At 43.2% G+C, this 24,443-nt stretch overlaps 1 protein-coding gene across 1 annotated transcript in view; it reads right to left on the reverse strand.

Moving 5' to 3' along the window:
• Positions 1–1,604: 1,604 nt before the first annotated feature.
• Positions 1,605–24,443, reverse strand: part of LOC120915796 (sialic acid-binding Ig-like lectin 10) — a 42,464-nt gene continuing 19,625 nt past the window's right edge. The window contains exons 5-12 of the mRNA XM_040326594.1: positions 22,645–22,674; positions 15,794–16,048; positions 13,163–13,204; positions 10,894–11,151; positions 6,635–6,922; positions 4,263–4,368; positions 4,043–4,133; positions 1,605–1,966 (exon numbers count right to left, since the gene is read on the reverse strand). Coding sequence (XP_040182528.1) covers positions 1,790–1,966; positions 4,043–4,133; positions 4,263–4,368; positions 6,635–6,922; positions 10,894–11,151; positions 13,163–13,204; positions 15,794–16,048; positions 22,645–22,674 — 1,247 coding nt within the window. The 3' untranslated portion in view covers positions 1,605–1,789. The remainder of the gene's footprint in view (positions 1,967–4,042; positions 4,134–4,262; positions 4,369–6,634; positions 6,923–10,893; positions 11,152–13,162; positions 13,205–15,793; positions 16,049–22,644; positions 22,675–24,443) is intronic.

Raw genomic sequence — 24,443 nt, forward strand, 5'->3', positions numbered from 1 at the left:
GACCCTTAGTTAATAGAATATTGCATACATTGGTTGAACTAGATGGACTTGTGCCTTTTTTCAACATAAATATCTATGTAACTATATAACATACAAGAGAATATATACAACCTATTTTTTAGCAGCCAATAGGAATCCAAAAGCAAAATTAAAAGCCTACATTTTGCTTGGAAGACCTTCCTAAAGCAGACCCGTCCTCAAATATTAGCATAAACCTATAATAAAGCAATACTAAAGTATTTGTAAACCCAAAGGTTAAAACCTCATATATGCTTTAAGTTTTTATAGTAATTAGAAAAAGCCCCTTTCAGTATTTTTTAATTCTGCAGCTTCAAATAAATAATACCTGGTGTCTATGTCATTATAGGAATTCAAGTATAACTAAAGACGAAACGTTTTCTTTAGCTTTGAGTGGAGAGGGATTAGAACCCCTGACCATTTTTTATTGCCGTCTGTGTCCCCCGATTGCGGGATTCACCCTCCCTTTGTAGGCAGGATCTACTGTGTTTTTCTTGGTTACTGTGGGGTTAATTGAGGACATCGATGTGTCAGCCTGAAGTTGAACCACTTCCCGTTGCAAGATAAATGAGGTTCTTTCCATGGGAGGTGGTAGGAAGGCAATACATGGAGCCAATAGGAGCCGTTCGGAAATACTCGGAAAAACTTGGAAATACTCCGTTCCCGAGCCTTTTCAAGGGTTTCTGAGTTCAGCCGAGCTGTCCCCAAGTATTTCCGAGGCTCTCCGGTGGCACTGGCTGGCATGGCAAGTGAAAATCCACATCAGTTGGCAAGTGACAACCCAGATCTGGTGGCAGGTGTCGTGGCAAGTGATGTGGCAAGTGACAATCTGCAAATTGTGGCAGGTGATGTGGCAATCTGCAAATGGTGGCAGGTGACATGACAAGTGACAATCCAGATCAGGTGGCAAGTGATAATCCACATCTGGTGCCTGGTAACAGTGGCAAGTGACAATCCACATCTGGTGGCAGGAAATATGGCAAGTGACAATCCACATCTAGTGGCAGGTGACGATGGCAAGTAACAAGCTGCATCAGGTGACAGGCGATGGTGGCAAGTGACACGCGGCATCTGGTGACAGGCGATGGTGGCAAGTGACACGCAGCATTTGGTGGCAAGAGATGTGGCAAGTGACACTCCCAGGGCTCCCACTGATTCTGCATTATGGTGAGTTGAACCACCATGAAGATTGAAGCGCCAACACCAGCCATTGGCCACAAAAAATTGCTTACCACCGGGGTAACCCCCCCCCCCCCCCCCCCCCCCCCCCCCGGCCTGCAAAAAGGTTGGTGAGCACCACTGTGGCCTCTAGCCCCAGATCTTTTACAGACCTAGCAATGCCGCTGCTCTTTATTGATCTAAAAAAGATTGTTAACCCCATTAAACCACTGTGATTGTCTGCCACAGAGGTCACATGAATGGAAGCTGGTCCCTCCAGCTCCCAATTGTTAGTAGAGACTGAGAGCCATCTTTGACACCTCGGTGAGCAGGCTCTCAGCAAAGAAAGCTCTGCCGCACATGTGTGGCGTGTTGACGTTAAAGCTCACGCTCTTTGCCAACGCACGTATGCGTTATGTGGACGTCGAGAGGTTTTCATAGCTTTATGGTAACATTTGAGTACTGGTCCACTTTAACAACGTAACATCAAGATTTAGAAGTCCAACTTTGGCACTTTCAGTGCCTCTTTCTTCATCCAATGGAGTCTATGATTGGCGAGCCATAACCTCATCTTTGTGCGTTCACATTATTCCTACAGATTAAATCTCTTCCATCAACGCGGCTTAATAACGGCATACTCGGTCTCAGGCTCCGTCACCTCCGTGCCGGGTTTAGGTTTCATCATTGCAAAATTGATGCTGGCGTACTGCACCTCCTCGCAGTTCATGTATACGGTCCTATCGTCATCCGCCATGTTTTTATTTGGGATCTCCTGAGATATTTCACCATTCTGTTTCAAAAACAACAAAAAAAAGTTGATAAGTTATTTATTTGGTTATTATACTAAAGGCAGCAAATAGCGAGGTTCAAGGTGGAAGGTAAGACTTTTAGCTAGATTCAGATACAGTTACGCCGGCGTATCAGTAGATACGCCATCGTAACTCTGAATCTACGCCGTCGTAAATTTAAGAGTATGCGCCGTTCGTAAAAACCGCCAATCACGTCGGGTCATGGTTTATTAACATAAAACACGCCCCCCTGTTCCTCATTTGAATTAGGCGCGCTTACGCCAGCCCATTTACACTACGCCGCCGTAACTTAGGAGGCAAGTGCTTTGTGAATACAGCACTTGCCTCTCTGACTTACGGCGGCGTAGCATAAATACGATACGCCTGCCTAATGTTACGACGATGTACCAGAATCTAGCTATTTGAGATGGGTTGCACCTAGAGAATGAATGGTGGGAAGTGATTAAAGACAATTTTTTCAAAAGTTCAGTTGTCCTTCATCACCCACCCTTCACTAATATATAAATATATGTTTATGGAATTATATGGACATACTGTAAGGGATTATTATGGGATTTTTTAAATTTGATGTATATATACATCCCCTGTTGCTCGATGAATCGCCGCCCCCCCCCCCCTTCCGTCGCTCGATCGCCCATTGCCCGCCCCTGCTCTTACCCCATCCAGGTAGTGGCTTCTCCCCCTGCGTCTCCTTTGAGTCCCGGCGGACGATTCTCCTCTCGGGCCAATCAGGAGTTAGGACTCACAGCCAATCGGGTCTCAGGACTCCCGGCCAATCGGGACTCAGGACCGGCTTCCTGATTGGCCGGGAGGAGAAACAGGAAGGCATTTGTGAATTTATAATTCTCTAACGTCACACAACAGGGTGGGCTCACTGCACCCCACGCCCACTCTTTTTTAACCATTTCCCACCTGGCCTATAGCATATTGATGGCCGGGCGGTGGTTCTGTTATCCTAACTGGGTGTAAAATGACGTCTAGCAGGATAAAATGCCGGCACGTGCGAGTGCAGCATTTCAGGCTGACACCCCGCATCTCCGATCGTGATAAGGAGCCTCTGTCAGAGTCTTCTTACCACGTGATCAGCTGTGACCAATCACAGCTGATTATCGCATGAACCAGGAAGTGCCGGTAAACGGCATTCCTCGGTTCGCTCTGACAGGGAGAGCCGATCTGTGTATCTCCCTGTCAGAGGGGGGGGGGGGGTCTGTGCTGATAATCAGCACATTGATTATCAGCATTGCCCCCTCAAATGTGCCAATCGTCTACCAATCAGTACCCAGCAGTGCCACAATAATAAAGTTAGCAAGTGCCCACTACTGTGCCAATTAGTGTTCACCACAGTGCCAATCAGAGCCTACCACAGTGCAAATTAGTGCCTATTACAGTGCAAATCAGTGCCCAGCAGTAACACCTGTCAGTAACACATCAGTACCTCATCATCAGTGCTGCCCATCAGTGCCACCTGTCAGTGCCAATCAGTGCCACCTATCAGTGCCGCCTGTCAGTGCCCATCACACCCGCCTGTCAATGCCCATCAGTGCCACCTATCAGTGCCCATCAGTGCCACCCATCAGTGTCCATCAGTTCTGCATATCAGTGCTGCCTATTGGTGCCCATCAGTGAAGGGGAAAAAAAAAATTTATGACAGAAACAAAGAAAAAATTATTATTTTTCAAAAATGTGGGTATTTATTTATTTTTTGTTTAGCAGGTGATCAATTACCACCAAAATAAAGCTCTATTTGTAGGAAGAAATTATACAGTGTAGCATGACCGCACAGTTATCATTCAAAGTGTGACAGCGCTGAAAGCTGAAACTTGTCCTGGGCAGGAAGGGGCGAAAGTGCCCGGTATTGAAGTGGTTTAGCCAATTAGAGCTCTAATTACGTTCTTCCAAAAAAAAATCATTGCTATCCATGCGTCCAGCGCCCTGCATGTAGATTAGGGGCGGCACATGAAGGGGCAAATTGGTTGTGTTTGTCTCCAAGACTAAAGGTTGCCAGCCCCCCCCCCCCTGCATACAATGATAGGTCACGTACTATATACTCTACTTACATTACAGAATACACTGGCGTTACTGTATATCGCGTCCTGGCTGTTAGAAGTCAAATCCTTCTCGTCTTTACTTTCTTGCTTTAACTTCCTCCTGCGAACACAAAGACGCTGATCTGGTTACTTTCCAGGAACTGAAATGTTACTACGGCGGTTTATAATAACCACGTGTTTGTTATATATGAATAGTGCTAATGGAAGGATACGGTGAAAGCCTACTTACCTCCTGGAGTACTGTAATATGATAAACGCAATTCCCAATATCACTGAAACAGCGATAACAACAGACACGGCAGCTATCATCCCCAATGAGGACGTTTCTGGCAAAGCTAAAAAAAAAAAAAAAAAAAAATGTTCATTGCATAAGACTTTTTCTTAAGATTTTTTTTTTCTACTGCCCCAACCCCCCCATTCTGAAGTCTCAGGGCTCATTCACTCCAGATGCATTGGATTCTGCTTGAGATCTTATAGGGAAAGGGATCCCAGCTGGAGGATTTTCCCTCATTTCTTGCTCTAATTGCAGGTAAAAAAAATCTAGATTTTCCATCATTTTCTGTCTCATTGGCAATGATCACCAGCAGGGGTCAAGTCCTAAATAAAATCCGGGGACATTTTTATTTTATTGGCAAATGGTAAACTATTTCATACGCATATTTTCCTCAAATTATATATGCAGCCAGTGGTGTAGTGTGGGTTGTCAGCGCCCGGGACAAGGGAAGAAATTTGCACCCCCCCCCCAAACTTTTAGCACTCACTGAGTGCCTTTCACTATTAGTACTGAGCAACTTGATTCCTACACTGACATACAGTACCTGACCACTACACTAACCTACCTGATTACTACACTGACCTACCTGATTCCTGCACTAATCATACCCCCTCCCCTACATGAACAGTGTAGATCAGTTGATTTTGCTCACCTCTCCATGGCCTCCATGATAATCCATCGGAGCAGGGCTCTCCCGGGCACCAGGTACATTTGCTGACACCCAGCCGCTCCTTGGTATCCCCTGCCAAGAGCTTCTCCAATAGCCGCCGTACACTCTACATTGCTCCTCCCCTCCGCTGTTCTCACACACACGGGCACCCGCACCAGAAGGATCATAGGGGACAGGCTGGACCATAGGAGTTTTTTCTCTGACCATCTCCTGTCTAAAGTTTCTGACCATCTCCTTTATTATGTTTGCAGTCTCTGACCATCTCCTGTATCATGTCCACAATCTATGACCATCTCCTGTCTACAGCATCTCACCATCACTAGTATCATGTCCCCAGTCTCTGACCATCTCCTGTATCATGTCCCCAGTCTCTGACCATCTCCTGTATCATGTCCACAGTCTCTGACCATCTCCTGTATCATGTCCACAGTCTCTGACCATCTCCTGTATCATGTCCACAATCTATGACCATCTCCTGTCTACAGCATCTCACCATCACTAGTATCATGTCCCCAGTCTCTGACCATCTCCTGTATCATGTCCCCAGTCTCTGACCATCTCCTGTATCATGTCCACAGTCTCTGACCATCTCCTGTATCATGTCCACAGTCTCTGACCATCTCCTGTATCATGTGCACAATCTCTGACCATCTCCTGTCTACAGTTTCTCACCATCACTAGTATCATGTCTACAGTCTCTGGCCATCTCTTGTATCATGTCCACAGTCTCTGGACATCTCCTGTATCATGTCCCCAGTCTCTGACCATCTCCTGTATCATGTCCACAATCTCTGACTATCTCTTGTATCATGTCCACAATCTCTGGCCATTTCCTGTCTACAGTCTTTCACCATCATTTCATGTCCACAGTCTCTGGCCATCTCTTGTATCATGTCCTCAGTCTCTGGCCATCTCTTGTATCATGTCCTCAGTCTCTGGCCATCTCTTGTATCATGTCCTCAGTCTCTGGCCATCTCTTGTATCATGTCCTCAGTCTCTGGCCATCTCTTGTATCATGTCCACAATCTCTGACCATCTCATGTCTACAGTCTTTCACCATCATATCATGTCCACAGTCTCTGGCCATCTCTTGTATCATGTCCACAATCTCTGACCATCTCTTGTATCATGTCCACGATCTCTGACCATCTCTTGTATCATGTCCACAATCTCTGACCATCTCTTGTATCATGTCCACGATCTCTGGCCATTTCCTGTCTACAGTCTTTCACCATCATTTCATGTCCACAGTCTCTGGCCATCTCTTGTATCATGTCCACAATCTCTGACCATCTCCTGTCTACAGTCTCCCGCTGTCTCTAGTATCATGTGCGCAGTCTCTGACCATCTCCTGTATCATGTCCATAGTGTCTTATCATCTCCTATTGTGTGTCTGCTGTCCCTAGTGGGCCCCCATATCACAAAATGTGCCCACCACTGAAATAGCTAGTAGTCACACTTTTAATGAACTTGTTCTTTAATATTTACGAGGTTGTCCAAGCTGCTTCCCATCCATCAGCGCCTTTTTATTTGTGGTTTCATTTTTGTTTAGTTTTTTTTTTTCCAAATGGCCTCACCTTTATTATGTTGATCTGCCCATAAATTTTCCATTTTCCAAAGAAAGTTTAAAAGTAAAAAATTGGAGGCGAGTACTTACACTTCTTACTAAGCAAACGTAGCTCAAATTTTTCATACTGATTAAAACTTATACATTCTATAGACGGGACATCCTTCTGGTTAAACGAAAGGCTCAGCGTGCTATTGGTCTCTGCTTCTATTCTAGAAGTGGAAATGTGGATGTGTTTATCGGAGGTGTTGTAGGATTTCTCATCAATCTTCCAGTGAATGTTGGCCTCTGGAAATGATTCAATGATACAATAACATTCTATATGATGTACTGCTTCCTTGCAGGTGGAATTTTTCCCTAAAACAGACCTGGGACCAACTAGAAAAAAAAAAAAAGAATGTGTGAAAAATATAATAAAAAAAGTTGAAAATGTATTTTAACCACTTAAGGACCGAACCTCTTTCTGAGATTTGTTGTTTACAAGTAAAATATTTTTTTTTTTTACTAGAAAATTACTTGGAACCCCCAAACATTATGGCCCAGCTTCACGTAGACAGGCGTAAATATAAGCGGGCGTAGCGTATCGTAGTTACGCTACGCCGCCGCAACTTAGAGAGGCAAGTGCTGTATTCACAAAGCACTTGCGTCTAAAGTTACGGCGGCGTATCGTAAATGTGCCGGCGTAAGCGCGCCTTAATCAAATGAGGAACAGAGGGGCGTGTTTTATGTAAACTAAGCGTGACCCCACGTAAATGACGCTTTTTTCGAACGGCGCATGCGCACGCATGGTCAGTATCACGTCAAATTTTCAAATTAAATTACGCCCGCTCAATGCCTAGACGCCGTGAACGTAACTTACGTCCAGCCCCATTCACGGACGACTTACGCAAACGACGTAAAATCCGACGCTGTTCGTGCATTTCCGACGTCCATACCTAACATGACTTACCCCTGCTTTATGAGGGGGCACGTACGTTCGTGAAACAGCGTATCTAGCTAATTAGCATATTCAGCGCGGAAATATACGGAAGCGCCACCTAGCGGCCAGCGTAAATATGCACCCTAAGATACGACGGTGTAAGAGACTCGTATCTTAGCCAAATTTATGCGTAACTGATTCTAAGAATCAGCCGCATAGAGACGACGGCTCTCATTCGGACTTACGCCGGCGTACATGGCGCTACGCCGTCGTAAGTCCTTTGAGAATCTGGGCCTATACATTTTTTTCGAACACCCTAGAGCAGTGGTTCTCAACCTAGGGGTCAGGACCCCTTCGGGGGTCAAATGATGATTTGCCAGGAGTCACCGAATCCTGGGCTGTTCCTGAAGTTCGCACCTCTCTCCCAGTCTTTTTGCAACCCCCCACCCGGGCTGTCCCTGGAGCCTGTGCCCACCCAGCTGGGCTGTTGCTGGAGCCCCAGGCCGCCCACTCAGTCTCTTCGCAGCCGCCCATTCAGTTCACGGCATGGCTGGGGGACACAGAGTAGAGGTCAGCTAACTGGTGAGGGATGTGAAGTGGGAGGGGCTGGAGGAGACCTCAGATTTTGGCATAGGTGAGAGAGATAAAAGGGAAAGAAAGGAGAGAAAAGAGAGAGTGGTACATACTAAAATTTACCATAAGGTTTTTTAATACTGTACAAGTGGAAGGGACTCAGGGAGCGCTAAATATCCATGGGTTAGGGGCGGAAAATCCTTGTCTTGCCTTGGGTGCTGACAACCCACAATACGGAAATAATTTTACTGTTAGGGGTCCCCACAACTTGGGAAATTTTATTAAGGGGTCACGGCACTAGGAGGTTGAGAACTACTGCCCTAGAGAATAAAATGGTGGTCGTTGCAATACTTTATGTTACACCGCAGTTGCGCAGCGGTCTTACAAGTGCACTTTTTTTGGAACAAATACACTTTTTTTTATCCAAAAAATTAGACAACAGTAAAGTTAGCCCAATTTTTTTATACTGTGAAAGATAATGTTACGCCAAGTAAATTGATACCGTCACGCTTCAAAATTGCGACTGGTTGTGGAATGGCGACAAACTTTTACCCTTAAAAATCTCCATAGGCGACGTTTAAAAAATTCTACAGGTTGCATGTTTTGAGTTACAGGGGAGGTCTAGGGCTAGAATTATTGCGCTTTCTACAACGATCGCGGTGATACCTCACATGTTTGGTTTAAACCCCTTTTTCATATGCTGCTCACTTATGCGTATGCTCGGTGGGACGGAGCGCAATTAAAAAAATGATTTTTTTCTTAGATGGTCATAGATTGTAGACATGATACAAGAGATGGTCAGAGACTGTGGACATGATACTTGAGATGGTGAGAGGCTGTAGACAGGAGATGGTCATAGATTGTGGACATGATACAGGAGATGGTCAGAGACTGTGGACATGATACAGGAGATGGTGAGAGGCTGTAGACAGGAGATGGTCATAGATTGTGGACATGATACAGGAGATGGTCAGAGACTGTGGACATGATACAGGAGATGGTGAGAGGCTGTAGACAGGAGATGGTCATAGATTGTGGACATGATACAGGAGATGGTCAGAGACTGTGGACATGATACAGGAGATGGTCAGAGACTGTGGAAATGATACTTGTGATGGCGAGAGGCTGTAGACAGGAGATGGTCATAGATTGTGGACATGATACAGGAGATGGTCAGAGACTGTGGACATGATACAGGAGATGGTCAGAGACTGTGGACATGATACTTGTGATGGCGAGAGGCTGTAGACAGGAGATGGTCATAGATTGTGGACATGATACAGGAGATGGTCAGAGACTGTGGACATGATACAGGAGATGGTCAGAGACTGTGGACATGATACAGGAGATGGTCAGAGTCTATGGACATGATACAAGAGATGGTCAGAGACTGTGTAAATGATACTTGTGATGGCGAGAGGCTGTAGACAGGAGATGGTCAGAGATTGTGGACATGATACAAGAGATGGTCAGAGACTGTAAACATAATAAAGGAGATGGTTAGAAACTGTGGACATGATAAAAAAAGATGGTTAAAGACTGTGGACATGATACAAAAAGATGGTTAAAGACTGTGGACATGATAAAAATGATGGTTAAAGACTGTAAACATGACACATGAGATGGTTAGAGATTGTGGACCTAATGCAAGGGCTGGTCAGAGACTGTGAACATGATATAGTTGTTGGAGACATGTTTCTGGAGACTGTGAACATGATGGTGAAAGACTGTAGACAGGAGATGGTCAGAGACTGTGGACATGATACAGGAGATGGTCAGAGACTGTGGACATAATACAGAAGATGGTCAGGAACTGTAGACAGGAGATGGTCAGAGACTGTGGACATGATACAGGAGATGGAATGTAAACATCCCTTGTAATAGAAAAAAGCATGACAGGTCCTCTTAAATATGAGATCTGGGGTCAAAAAGACCTCATATTTAGACTAAAATGCAATAAAAAATAAATAAAACATTTTGTCATTTGAAAAAAATTAAAATTAAAATGGACCTTTTAGAGCTATGGGCGGAAGTGACGTTTTGACGTCGCTTCCACCCTGCTATGGTATGGAGACAGGTGGGGGCCATCTTCCCCTCACTCGTCTCCGTACCCAGGCAGGGACAGGACCCGTTCGCCTCCGCCGCTACCGACGGCTCCGGTAAGTGGCGGAGGGCAGGGGAGAGCGGCGGGAGAGGGGGCCCCTCTCCCGCCACCGCAGAGACCACCATTATCGGAAACCGGACCGCCGGCTAAAGACGAGGATACCTGGGTTATGGTAGCTAGCTGCTACCATAACCGAGATATCCCTCTTCAAACAGCCGACGTATATATCGGCGTGTGGCGGTCTGTAAGTGGTTAAAACATTATGGTTTCAGGCCAAAATATATATGTATATGGTCAGGGCCGATCTTGGGGTCACAGGCGCCTGGGTGCAGAAATATTTCTGTCGTCATTTTACTAACTCCTCCCCTTTACAAATGTTTCTATGGCAATGACTCAACCACAGAAATGCTCCCCCACGAAGTCTTCATTAACCTGGGATCCTTACATGATCTCTTAACAATTAACAAAATACAGCAGAGTACTTTATTGGGACCTGGAGGGGGGCCTCTGTGATGGACACAGAGAGGGCTTCTGTTAGAGAGTCTGTTAGATGTTCGGCGCCCCCCACCTCTGCAGGCACCTGGGTGCAATGCACCCTGTGCACCCTGCCTAGGATCGGTCCTGTATATGGTTAGAGAGTGGTATAGTTTCCCTTAAATCAGTAGAATAAAGGACAGGAACCACATACAGTATAATAATAATAATAATAATAATAATAATAATAATATATATATATATTTTTTTTCTACGTACAGGTCACCTTGATGGTAACAGTGGCAGATGAATTCCCGAGACTATTGCTGGCCTGGCAAATATATGATCCATTATCACTGGGCACTATCTTTGAAAAGCTGATTTCTGGTTGGTTTTGGTTTGTGTTGACCTTTGGTTGATTTTTGTTCGATTTTGTCCACTGCAATGTCGCTGGTGGCAAACTTTCCGCAGCACATTGTAGAGAAAGGGAGGATCCTTCTTTGATATAAATTGTTTTATTCCCATCAATGGGGCAGTCTGGATGGTGAAAGAAATAAGACATTTTTTAGACTTAGATACTGATCAGCTCATACCATTAAACATTCATGGATAGCCATTGACCATATTATCCGTTACATCTTTCAAGAAGATTACATGGTCAGCGGCAATGTTCAAATGTGCCGATTTGTGTTTACAGTGCCTTGAAAAAGAATTCATACCCCTTGAAATGTTCTGCATTTTGTCATGTTACAACCAAAAACATAAATGTACAGTGGAACCTCGGTTTAAGAGTAACTTGGTTTGAGAGCATTTTGATTTGCGAGTGTAACAGGATGACCCGTGACACCCAGAGACTTTTGAGGGATGGGGGATACTCCTGTGCCAGCGGCCCTAAGAACTCTTGGGTCTAAGTTTACCCTGTGCCCCTTTTGGGCATAGGGTGGCTAATAAATCATAATTCATGTATTACATGAGATGGGACATTAATAATAATTCATGTTTGCAGGATGTCTTGAGATATCACAAGTTGTTGGCTATTCAATGTGGGGACACATTCTTTTGAAAGATGTTAATTGCATCTACTCCTAGACATTTCATTGTCCTTGTGTAAAGGTGTTAATCCAGGTCTGCTCCCAGACCTCTAATTATGTATGCTAAATACTGTTTATGTGTGGAATGTACTTGTCGGAGACAGAACGTCTGTCTTGGGATGTGGATTGAGAAGAGATCATTGTGTGATGGTGTTTTGTTTGAGTTCTGTTAATGAAGGAATGTGCAGTGATTAGATCATGATAATTATAGGCCGGCGCCGACATGTCTAGAATGTTTAGTAATTAGCTCAAATAATGTGATTGAAGCCCCCCAAGGTGTGATGTGTGGGTGGGGACAGTTTGATTGTTCCTGTGATTTCTGTAACCTGTGTACTGCATATAAGCAAGCTAAGTGCACCATTAAAGGAGTCTTCATTTTGGAACAAGTACAGAGCTGCGTGTCTCGTCTTGATTCTGGGGAAAAGGAATGGATCGGGTCCTGTTGGTTGGAGTGTCGATAAGCTGTCTTGGATGTGATGGAAGGTCGTAAACGGTGGTGACCGTTACAGCGAGCAACTTTTTTTTTTTTAATTCTGACTCGATTTGCAAGTGTAGACTCGCAAGACCAGGGATTCTCAAACTATGGCCCTCCAGCTGTTGCAGAACTACACATCCCATGAGGCATTGTAAAACTCTGATATTCACAGACATGACTAGGCATGATGGGAATTGTAGTTCCTGAACTACTGGAGGGCCATAGTTTGAAGACCCCTGCGCAAGACGAGCAGAATTCAAGCTAAATAGGCCTGCAGTACCTCATTTGGCCTGAGGTACAAGGGCGCAGGAGCAGAGAAAAGCCAAACATTGGCCTGCAGTACCTAATTTGGCCTGAGGTACGGGGGCGCAGGAAACGAGCCAAAGTGTCCTCTGCCTTTTCGGCGCTTTCTGGCGCTCCCCCCCACCTCTAGCCACATTCAGTATTGCATCCCATTGAAGTCAATGCGGAACAAATTATTTTCGTTTCCATTGACTTCAATGGGGAAAACTCGCTTTGATATACAAGTATTTTGAATTAAGAGCATTCTCCTGGAACGGATTATGCTCGTAATCTGAGGTTCAACTGTACTTTATTGAGATTTTATGTGATAGACCAACACAAAGTGGCACATAATTGTGAAGTGGAAGGAAAATGATAAATGGTTTTCCAATTTTTTTACAAATAAATATGTGAAAGGAGAATTAACCAAAAAAAGCTATTTTTACCACTACTATTCCTTTATATTGGCTTTTGGAATTTACAAATGCAGCAATTTAGAAATCAGATGAAAGGTTTAGCGCTGGGAAACACTTTTTGATAGATAAAAAGTGCATTTTACACACATCTATATAGATCAGACCACAATGAGGGATAAATGAGGAGGAATGAGCGACATTTCTCCAAATCAGGGACAATCCCTCGAAATCGGGGACAGTTGGGAGCTATGACCACATGCATTATAATAAATAAATATTAGTACCTTTTGGTTGCAAACAATGGATCTGAGGATTTCGAGGAGCATCTAAAATGAAACAGAACACAGCTGTAAAAAAAATGCTAAACTGTCTCAATATGGTCGTGTCCCGGGAAGCGTCCCGTAACCTATACTGTGCCCTCCTGATCCCAGTGTTGTGCCTTCCTGATCCCAGTGTTGTGCCCTCCTGATCCCAGTGTTGTGCCCTCCTGATCCCAGTGTTGTGCCCTCCTGATCCCAGTATTGTGCCCTCCTGATCCCAGTGTTGTGCCCTCCTGATCCCAGTGTTGTGCCCTCCTGATCCCAGTGTTGTGCCCTCCTGATCCCAGTGTTGTGCCCTCCTGATCCCAGTGTTGTGCCCTCCTGATCCCAGTGTTGTGCCCTCCTGATCCCAGTGTTGTGCCCTTCTGATCCCAGTGTTGTGCCCTTCTGCATCCCTCCCTCTCATACTGTGCCATTTGTGTTGACTAGTCTTTGCTTTATGTAATTGTAAAATCGATTTTATTGAAAGTACTAATGAATATACCGTATTTATCGGCGTATACCGCGCACTTTTTTCCCCTTAAAATACGGGGAAAATCGTGGGTGCGCGATATACGTAATAAAATGTTTTTTTACAGGTTGTCGGGTCAACATTAGGGGTGCTCGCTATACGTCGGAGCGCGCAATACCCCGATAAATACGGTATGTTTAATTCTATCAACTATTTATACTTTATTTCTGGAAAGTAGGTGTGTAAATTGGGGCAAGCTGGTGGGGACCAGTGCATTACTTTGCCCCCGGAGCCTGTGATGCTATTAAGACGGCCCTAGATGTACTAGGAGATATAGATACACTAACAAGTTTAAGCTGCAGTTACACAAGCAGTTCTCTTTTTCCTTTTTAGGATAAAGATTTTACATAAATAAATAAAAGCCGATCATTGTAGCACCCCTGTGAGGCCGCGTACACACGGTCGGACAAAACCAATGAGAATGAACCGAAGTTCAGTTTCACCAAACCGACCGTGTGTATAGCCCATCGGTCTGGTTTCCTTCGGTCCAAAATTTTAAAACATGCTTCAAAACCGAACCGATGGACCGCTGCCCGATCGGACCAAACCGATGGTTAGTACAGAAAAGCATCGGTTCAAAACCTGCGCATTCTCAGAATCAAGTCGACGAATGCTTGGAAGCATTGAACTTCGTTTTATTCAGCACGTCGTTAGTTTTACGTCACCGCGTTCTGACCTGATCGGATTTTGAACTGATGGTGTGTACGCATATCAGGCCGTACGGCCACTTCAGCGGTGAACCGATGAAAACGGTCCGTCGGACCATTCTCATCGGTTTTGTCCGCCGTGTGTACGGGGCCTTAGTGTTAAATAGTTTGTCTCATCGCTGCACCTGATACATCTGCAACAGAGCTTGTTCTTTAAGAAAAACAACAGACTCAAGCCCTGTACACACGATCGGATATCTGATGGAATCTAATCCGATGGATCTTTTCGTCGGATATCCGATGAAGCTGACTTTCATCAGTCTTGCCTACACACAGTGGGCTAGATTCACATAGATTAGCGGATCGTTAGATCCGCGTAATCTATGTGATTTACGATCCGCCGGCGCAATTTTGCGAGGCTAGTGCAGTATTCACAAAGCACTTACCTCCAAACTTGCGCCGGCGGATCGTAACTCCCCTGGCGGAATTCAAATTCCGCGGCTAGGGGGAGTGTACAATTTAAATCAGGATTTAACTGCGCATGTGCCGCCGGCGAAATTTCCCAGTGCGCATGCTCCAAATGACGTCGCTAGGACGTCATTGTTTTTGGCGTTAACGTAAATTACGGCCATCCGTATTCGCGTCCGACTTACGCAAACAACGTAAAAATTCAAAACTCGGCGCGGGAACGACGGCCATACTTAACATTAGCTACCCCTCATATTAGCAGGGGTAGCTATCCGCCGGAAAAAGCCGAACGCAAACGGTGTAAAAAAAAAAGCGACGGGCAGGCGTTCGTTTCTGAATCGGCGTATCTCCTCATTTGCATATTCGTCGCGAGTAAAACACGAAACGCCACCTAGCGGACAGCGGAAGATTGCAGCCTAAGATCCGACGGTGTAAGTCACTTACACCAGTCGGATCTAAGGGAGATCTATGCGTAACTGATTCTTATGAATCAGTCGCATAGATCCGACCGTCGGATCTCAGAGATACGACGGCGTATCAGGAGATACGCCGTCGTATCTCTTTGTGAATCTGGCCCCATCAGTCAAAATTCCGACCGTGTCCAAAACGCCGTGACGTAAAACCCTTCGACGTGCTGAGAAAAATGAAGTTCAATGCTTCCGAGCATGCGTCGACTTGATTCTGAGCATGCGTGGATTTTTGATGGACTTCCAAAACAGACGATCGTTTTTTTCTATCGTTTTTTTATCCATAGGAAAAATTTAAAACATGTTCTATTTTTTTCTGTTTTCATCGGACAAACCGATCGTGTGTACAGGGCTTTACTGTCTGGATCACCAGATATAACTAGACGAAAGAAAGACTAAAACGAATGCAGCCATCACATCTCATGCCCTGTACACACGATCGGGATTGTTTATTGGGAAAAAATAAGGGCACACTTTTTTTCACGTATTGTGATATACTTACAATGTACAGTGATGATGACACTCCTGGTAATGGAGGAATGACTGTTAGTTGCTGAACATCGATATATTCCGGTGTCATTTGGATTGGCATTCTGCACATTGTAAATCAATGTCTGTTCAATCAATCTTCCAGGTAATGTCTTGTCTCCTTTAGTCCAGATAATAGTAGATTTGGGATTACTTTCCACCATACACCTAATAGACTCCGAATCTCCTTCCTTCACAATAATGGGGGTGTTCTCATTTTGGATGTTATCTACCAAAACAATACAAGTTGTGGGTTTATTAATCACTGAAGGCTGTGTGCTCACAATCTGACATATTTTATAGCATGGAAAACATATACAGGGCAGAGCCCAGCACACACACTTTTCATATAGATCAGGGATATGCAATTAGCGGACCTCCAGCTGTTGCAAAACTACAAGTCCCATCATGCCTCATGCTCTGGGTGTTATGCTTGTGGCTGTCAGAGTCTTGCTATGCCTCATGGGACTTGTAGTTCTGCAACAGCTGGGGTTCTGCTAATTGCATATCCCTGATTTAGTTTAACCACTTGCCAACCGGGCAATTTCACCAACTTCCTGCCCAAGCCAATGGTCAGCTTTCAGCGCTGTCACACTTTGAATGACAATTGCACGGTCATGCAATTCTGTACCCATGTGACATTTTTTATAATTGTTATTTTTATTTAATCACCACTGGATTTTTTTTTTGTTTTTTTGCGAAACAAATGAAAAAATACCTAAAATTTGGAAAAAAAATAAAAGCATTTTTGATAGTTTGTTATGGAATTTTGGGGAAAAAAAATAAAAACATTTTTTGATAGTTTGTTATGGAATTTTGGAAAAAAAATAAAAACATTTTTGATAGTTTGTTTTGGATTTTTGGAAAAAAAATAAAAGCATTTTTGATAGTTTGTTATGAAATTTTGGAAAAAAAATAAAAACATTTTTCATAGTTTGTTATGGAATTTTGAAAAAATAAAATAAAAACATTTTTCATAGTTTGTTATGGAATTTTGAAAAAATAAAATAAAAACATTTTTCATAGTTTGTTATGGAATTTTGGAAAAAAAATAAAAACATTTTTCATAGTTTGTTATGGAATTTTGAAAAAATAAAATAAAAACATTTTTCATAGTTTGTTATGGAATTTTGGAAAAAAAATAAAAACATTTTTCATAGTTTGTTATGGAATTTTGGAAAAAAAATAAAAACATTTTTGATAGTTTGTTATGAAATTTTGGAAAAAAAAAATAAAAACATATTTGATAGTTTGTTATGGAATTTTGGAAAAAAATAAAAACATTCTCCTCCTCGCCATAACCCTTATTCATGTTATGCCCCCCCCCCTAGAGATCCTCGCATATTCCCCCCAGTCCACCGCACAGGGTAATTTGCTCCGGCGGGTTGGTGCCACGCATGACCACTATATATGGCGGGTAAGCCAGTTCCTATCAAATTTTAATGTTTATATTAATTTTCAGCTGAATTATTGTCTACCAATTTTCTTGTCTTATTTTTCATTGTATTGTTTTGTATAATGATTCTCCTGAAGAAGTGGTTAAACCACGAAACTAGTCGAGACTCAGATCATTCCATATGGTTGTAAATTACAGAAATTGCCTTGAGTTATCCTAGGCCTCTGTTTTTTCAATTTTAATCATGTATTTATTGTATAACATTTTATGTAATAAATTTGCCTTTTACATTACATGTATGCTATTTTTACTGTACCAAGACATTCCTCAAATTTTAGGGGGAGGGAAAATTATTGGGCCAACTTCAGCTACTGTCCCTCTTTCCCTCCTGCCCCACCCTCTTCTGTTGTAACATTTTTTGATAGTTTGTTATGGAATTTTGGAAAAAAAAAAAAAAAACATTTTTGATAGTTTGTTATGAAATTTTGGAGAGAAAAAAATAAATAAATCATTTTTGATAGTTTGTTATGACATTTTGCAGGTAATTTTTCTCCTTTGCTGATGTGCACTGTTGGCAGCTCTGATGTGCACTGATAGGCGGCACTGAAGGGCACTGGTAGGCAGCACTGAGAGGTGACACTAATGAGGAGGCACTGATTGGCAGCACTGGTAGGTGGCACTGATGGGCACCTATTTTTTTTTTTTTTGGCTGGACCTCCGCTTTAACAACCAGCTATTCGCTGTGCCCTGATTGGTCAAAGTTTTGTCCAATCAGGGCTTAGAATGCACTGTGCGGTGCAGTCTGGGGCGCTCGGCAGGTGAACATCCTGCCAAGCGCCCCATAAAATTCAGATGTTCGCCAAACGGGTACACATGCAATGTCCGGGCCGAACTTTTGCTCGGGTCAAACTGTTTGCCCATCCCTAGTTTTAAGGTTTTAATGCTTCATCTAAAACCAAAATAAACATTTTGGCAAGAAAATGGCAGACATACCAAGAGAGAAAAATAGCTATAGTGAAGCAAAAAGATATAACATAAGAAGAGGATGAAAGAAAAAGTAGAGATAGAGAATGAGGGAGATTAAAAAAAAGATATACAGAAAGATATAAAGCGTTGATTAGGGGAATCAAGCAATTTTATTTTCCTGCAACCAAGAAAATCGCTCAGTCTATGGCCGGCCTTAAAAAAAATTGAGAAAAGATAATAAAAATATAGAGAAAGAGAGGAGAGGGGCAGAGATAGCAGGAGATATAAAAGGCAAAGCTTTTGATAAAAGAGTAAAAGATTTAAAAATGTAAATAAAAAAAGAAGAGCAATCTAATGGAAGAGGAAGTGGAAATACAAAAGAGGAAGAGAAAACAAACTACCACATATCACGAAAGAGGAAGAGAACATTGATACAGAGAAAGAGAGAGATAAGAAAGGAGGAGATAAGGAAGAATAGGATAAGAGACAGTAGTGCTATAGAAAAAGAGAGAAGCAGAGAGATAGAGAAATAAGTTATGATATATATATATAGATATAGATATATATACAGGGCCAAATCCTCAAAAAACGGGCGTAACTTAACTTTTCCGGGTTAAGTACACTGCCGCAAATCTCCCAAGTTAGGTGCCGATCCTCAAAGCACTTACCTGGAAATTTTCGGCAGTGCAACTTAACTCCGTCCGGCGCAAGGCGTTCCTAATACAAATGGGCGATTCCCATTTAAATTAGGCGCGCTCCCGCGCCAGACGTACTGCGCATGCCCGTGACATAATTTTTCCCGACGTGCATCGCGTGTTTTTACGATACGCCGAGTTTTGAGGATCGCGCCGGGTTAAAAAATTGCGACGGGTTAAAAAAAAGATACGGCGGAAAAAAAAAAAATCAAATTTAAAAAAAAATCGCGGCGATCGAAAAAAAGGTCTGTTTTTACAAGGTGTAAACAGTTTACACCTTGTAAAAGCAGCCCTAATTTTACGCATGCAAACGTAAACTTACGGAGAAAAAACAAAGCTGAAAAGCTTTGTGGATCTCCGTAAGTCCTCATTTGCATACGCGAAGCGGCATTTCGACGCAAAATGCCCCCAGCGGCGGATGCGGTACTGCATCCTAAGATCTGACAGTGTAAGTCTCTTACAGATGTCGGATCTTCTGCCTATCTTTGGAAAACTGCTTCTGAGGATCAGTTCCAAAGATAGGCACAGGGATACGCAGGCGGAACAGCAGATCCACCTGCGTATCCCTTTTGAGGATTTGGCCCACAGTGCCTTGCAAAAGTATTCACCCCCCTTGGCTTTCTACCTATTTTGTTACATTACAGCCTTTAGTTCAATGACTTTTTTAATCTGAATTATATGTGATGGATCAGAACACAATAGTCTAAGTTGGTGAAGTAAAATTAGAAAAATATATACATAAAACTATTTTTCAGAAAAAAAAAATGATAATTGGCATGTGCGTATATATTCACCCCTCTTTGTTATGAAGCCCATAACAAGTTTTGGTGCCACCAATTACCTTCAGAGGTCACATAATTAGTGAAATGATGTCCACCTGTGTGCAATTTAAGTGTCACATGATCTGTCATTACATAGAGCGACAGTGACAGGAAGTCAGGTAAATCAGGTGTTGTCACAGACGGGAGATACATTTCTGCCTTGTTTAGGCAATTCACCAATTATTATCGGGTGTCGGCTGCAGAAGTAGCCAGAAAGGTTTAAGGGCGTTGGAAAACTTCAGCTGTTCAGAATGAGGCAATTAAGGCCTCTATAAGTAATCCAGAGGATTACTACTGGTTGATGCATCCTGAGGCTTTTTGAGTGAAGGAGAGCAGTGAACAGAAATACTTCTGAAGAGGTGAGGTGCTGTTGATTTTTCTGTGTGATAAAAATCAAAAAGACTATTTGTTTTTCTGCTGTATGACCAGCAGTGTCTGCTCAGCAGTAGGCTGTGCCAGACTCCATAGATAGGTTCCTGTGTGGTGAAGGTAGACGCCCCAAGTGGCCAGGGTTTATTTTATGTTTGATTTTGTTTATGCTGTTTGGATGCTTGCACTTGTTTCCAGCAAGATGGAAGAATAAACCAAATCATTTGTTTTCAACCGTCTTCGGCTGTTTCTCTGTATCGTTCCGTGTGTAGTGAACCCATCCAGGGGGTCACACACCCCGCTACCGATCTAACCCCTTACAATAGACACACCTTTTTGAAAGGCCCCAGAGGCTGCAACACCTAAGCAAGAGGCACCACTAACCAAACACTGCCATGAAGACCAAGGAACTCTCCAAACAAGGAAGGGACAATGTTGTTGAGAAGTACAAGTCAGGGTTAGGTTATAAAAAAATATCCAAATCTTTGATGATGCCTCGGAGCCCCCATCAAATCTATCATAACCAAATGGAAAGAACATGGCACAACCGCAAACCTGCCAAGAGACGGCCGCACACCAAAACTCAAAGATCGGGCAAGGAGGGCATTAATCAGAGAGGAGCACAGAGGGAACCCTGGAGGAGCTGCAGAGTTCCACAGCAGAGACTGGAGTATCTGTACATAGGACGACAATAAGCCGTACGCTCCATAGAGTTGGGCTTTATGGCCAGAAGAAAGCCGTTACTTTCAGCAAAAAACTAAATGGCACGTTTTGAGTTTGCGAAAAGGCATGTGGGAGACTCCCAAAATGTATGGAGGAAGGCGCTCTGGTCTGATGAGACTAAAATTTAACTTTTTTGCCATCAAAGAAAACACTATGTCTGGGGAAAACCCAACACATCACATCACCCAAAGAACACCATCTCCACTGTGAAACATGGTGGTGGCAGCATCATGCTGTGGGGATGTTTTTCAGCAGTCGGGACTGGGAAACTGGTCAGAGTTGAGGGAAAGATGAATGGTGCTAAATACAGGGATATTATTGAGCAAAACCTGTACCACTCTGTGTGTGATTTGAGGCTAGGACGGAGGTTCACCTTCCAGCAGGACAATGCCCCCCCACACACTGCTAAAGCAACACTTGAGTGGTTTAAGGGGAAACATGTAAACGTGTTGGAATGGCCTAGTCAAAGCCCAGACCTCAATCCAATAGAAAATCTGTGGGCAGACTTCTTAAAGATTGCTGTTCACAATAGCAAACCATCCAACTTGAAGGAGCTGGAGCAGTTTTGCAAGGAGAAATTAGCAAACATCCCAGTGGTAAGATGTGGCAAGATCATAGAGACTTATCCAAAGCGACTTGGAGCTGTGATAGCCGCAAAAGGTGTCTCTACAAAGTATTGACTTTAGGGGGGTGAATAGTTATGCACATTGACTTTTTCTGTTATTTTGTCCTATTTGTTGTTTGCTTCACAATAAAAAAAATCTTCAAAGTTGTGGGCGTGTTCTGTAAATTAAATGATGCAAATCCTCAAACAATCCATGTTAATTCCAGGTTGTGAGGCAACAAAACACGAAAAATGCCAAGGGGGTGAATACTTTTGCAAGGCACTGTGTGTATATATATATATATATATCTTACCTATGCTTTTCTACAATTGTTGGACTTCTGATTTTACCAGCTACATTTACATTTAAATTATATTGTGTTTTGTTGTAGCCCTGATGAAGAGAGAGTTTTTGTATGACCCCCAAAATGCGTTGGTTATTTTTTAGTGTAAACGAAAAAATTAATTTGGTCTCTTTCATCATTTGGTTTGGCACTTCTCCCATTGGTGCATGTTTTTTTTTTCTAGCAACTAGTGAAAGAGAGAGGGGAGAGAGAATCATGATAAGATGAGAAGTGTAAAGATACAGAGGACAAGGAAAATAAGGGAGACAGAGATAGAGAAAGATAAGAAGGAGGCAAAGATAGGAGAGGGTAGAAAAACAGAGCCAAGTTGGCTATACACCAACGGAATTTTATTGTTATCCTGGGAGGACATCATTTGACCGTGCCCCTCCCCCAGAGGCATCATTCTGGCGCAATCTGTCACCCGCTGTGTTCACCAGGCACAGCCGATGATAAGTCACTGCTGCCAGTACCATGTGATCGCTGTGGCTAATCATAGCAGATTACATGTCAATTGTACACAACAAACAACTTTGATTCATGCCTTTCATTGTGTACTATTGTGATGTGTTCTGTGATTGGTCACAGTGATCACATGGTAGAGACAGGGCCAATCACAGCCCACCTGAACCATGTGATTAGATGTGGCCAATCACAGCTAATCATAATAGTAAATAAACTAAACAGTAAACACTGAATGAATAAAAAACGGTAAAAAATAAAAAAATAAAAAAAAATAATAAGAAAGATTGTTATTTTTATTTTTAAATGAAAAAAAATATATGAATTTTTATTAATGTCAATGTTCCCTGTTTACCGCCACACCAGTTATATAAACAGCAAAAGAAAGAGACATTTTATGGCAGAAACCAACTGCAGATTGTGCTTCATATGCTACATAACTTACCTTTAAATATGATGCTCACATTTGGAGGATCTGAAAAAGATAAAAATAGGTTATGCATACAATTTCAATAGAAAAACCAGGCTAAGAGAATATGGTATATAATAGTGTACCCATGACAGCTGTGAATAATAGTCAAAAGCCTTTATTCACTTGGTGTTTACGAAGAAAAAACCTGTATTTTTAAAAACTTTTTAAAAAACTCTGATAAGCGTCCTGCCCGCAGACCCCCACAACCATAGGCCACAGTTATGGGGATGAGGCGCTTGCTCCCCCCCCCCCCCCCCGTTTCCTGACCTGCAAGGCTGCATGCACGAATAAGGGCCTAGTATGGACTGGGGGGGGCATGCCGTTTTTTTTTTTTACCGGCAGTGTTTTTTTTATTCAGCTGTGAGCGAGGAAGCCCATTGACAGCTGATGACTCATCGGTTAATAAAAAAAGGATTAGCTCCAGAGATAAAACAATAATTCTCCCGCTCTACAAGACTTTGGTCCGGTCGCACCTGGAGTATGCTGTCCAGTTCTGGGCAACAGTCCTCAGGAAGGATGTACTGGAAATGGAGAGAGCACAAAGAAAGACAACAAAGCTAATTAAGGGTCTGGAGGATATTAGTTATGAGGAAAGGTTGCGAGCACTGAACTCATTCTCTCTGAAGAATACACACTTGAGAGGGGATATGATTTCAATTTTTGAAAAACCGTACTGGTGACCCCACAATAGGGGGAATTTTTTTTGTGGAAGGGAGTTGAATAAGACACGTGGCCACTCATTAAAATTAGAATAAAAGAGGTTTAACCTTAAACTATGTAGAGGGTTCTTTACTGTAAGAGCGGCAAGGATGTGGAATTCCCTTCCACAGGTGGTGGTCTCAGCGGGGGGCATCAATTGTTTCAAAAACTATTAGATGAGCTCCTGAATGACCACAACATACAGGGATATACAATGTAATACTGACATATAATCACACACATAGGTTTGGACTTGATGGACTTGTGTTTTTTTTTCAACCTCACCTACTATGTAACTATGTAAATATGTAACAATAAAATCTGGAAGCTGATTGGTTTCTATACAGAGCTGCACCAAACTTTGCACTTTCCAGTTTCAGTAAATCAACCCCAGTGTCCCTGACCAGCGTGTTCCTGTCCCTGACCAGCCGAGTTCCGGTCCCTGACCAGTCGGTTTCTGTCCCTGACCAGCTGGTTCCTGTCCCTGACCAGCCGGTTCCTGTCCCTGACCAGTCGGTTTCTGTCCCTGACCAGTCGGTTTCTGTCCCTGACCAGCTGGTTCCTGTCCCTGACCAGCCAGTTCCTGTCCCTGACCAGTCGGCTCCTGTCCCTGACCAGCCGGTTCCTGTCCCTGACCAGTCGGTTTCTGTCCCTGACCAGTCGGTTTCTGTCCCTGACCAGCTGGTTCCTGTCCCTGACCTAGCCACTTTGTAAATGTGCGCCAACAGCAGGGGGACAGTGCTATTTATTAGCACTGCCCATACTAAAGATGGCCACTGAGGTAGCAGCATCCAATCAAACAGCTACTCTCCTAATGACGCCTGAGTTTCCCCCAGAGCTGCATTAGATTTTGTACCCTCTAGATGTAGTAAATCAACCCCAAAGTCCCATGGAGTTCTACAGTGGAACCTTGGATTACGAGCATAATCCGTTCCAGGAGAATGCTCGTAATCCAAAGTACTCGCATATCAAAGTGAGTTTCCCTATTGAAGTCAATGGAAATTAAAATAATTTGTTCTGCATTGACTTCAATGGCATACAATACTGCATGGGGTCAGAGGCGGGATAGCACC

This window comes from Rana temporaria, chromosome 10 (genome assembly GCF_905171775.1).
Source record: "Rana temporaria chromosome 10, aRanTem1.1, whole genome shotgun sequence".
Taxonomy (NCBI): Eukaryota; Metazoa; Chordata; class Amphibia; order Anura; family Ranidae; genus Rana; species Rana temporaria.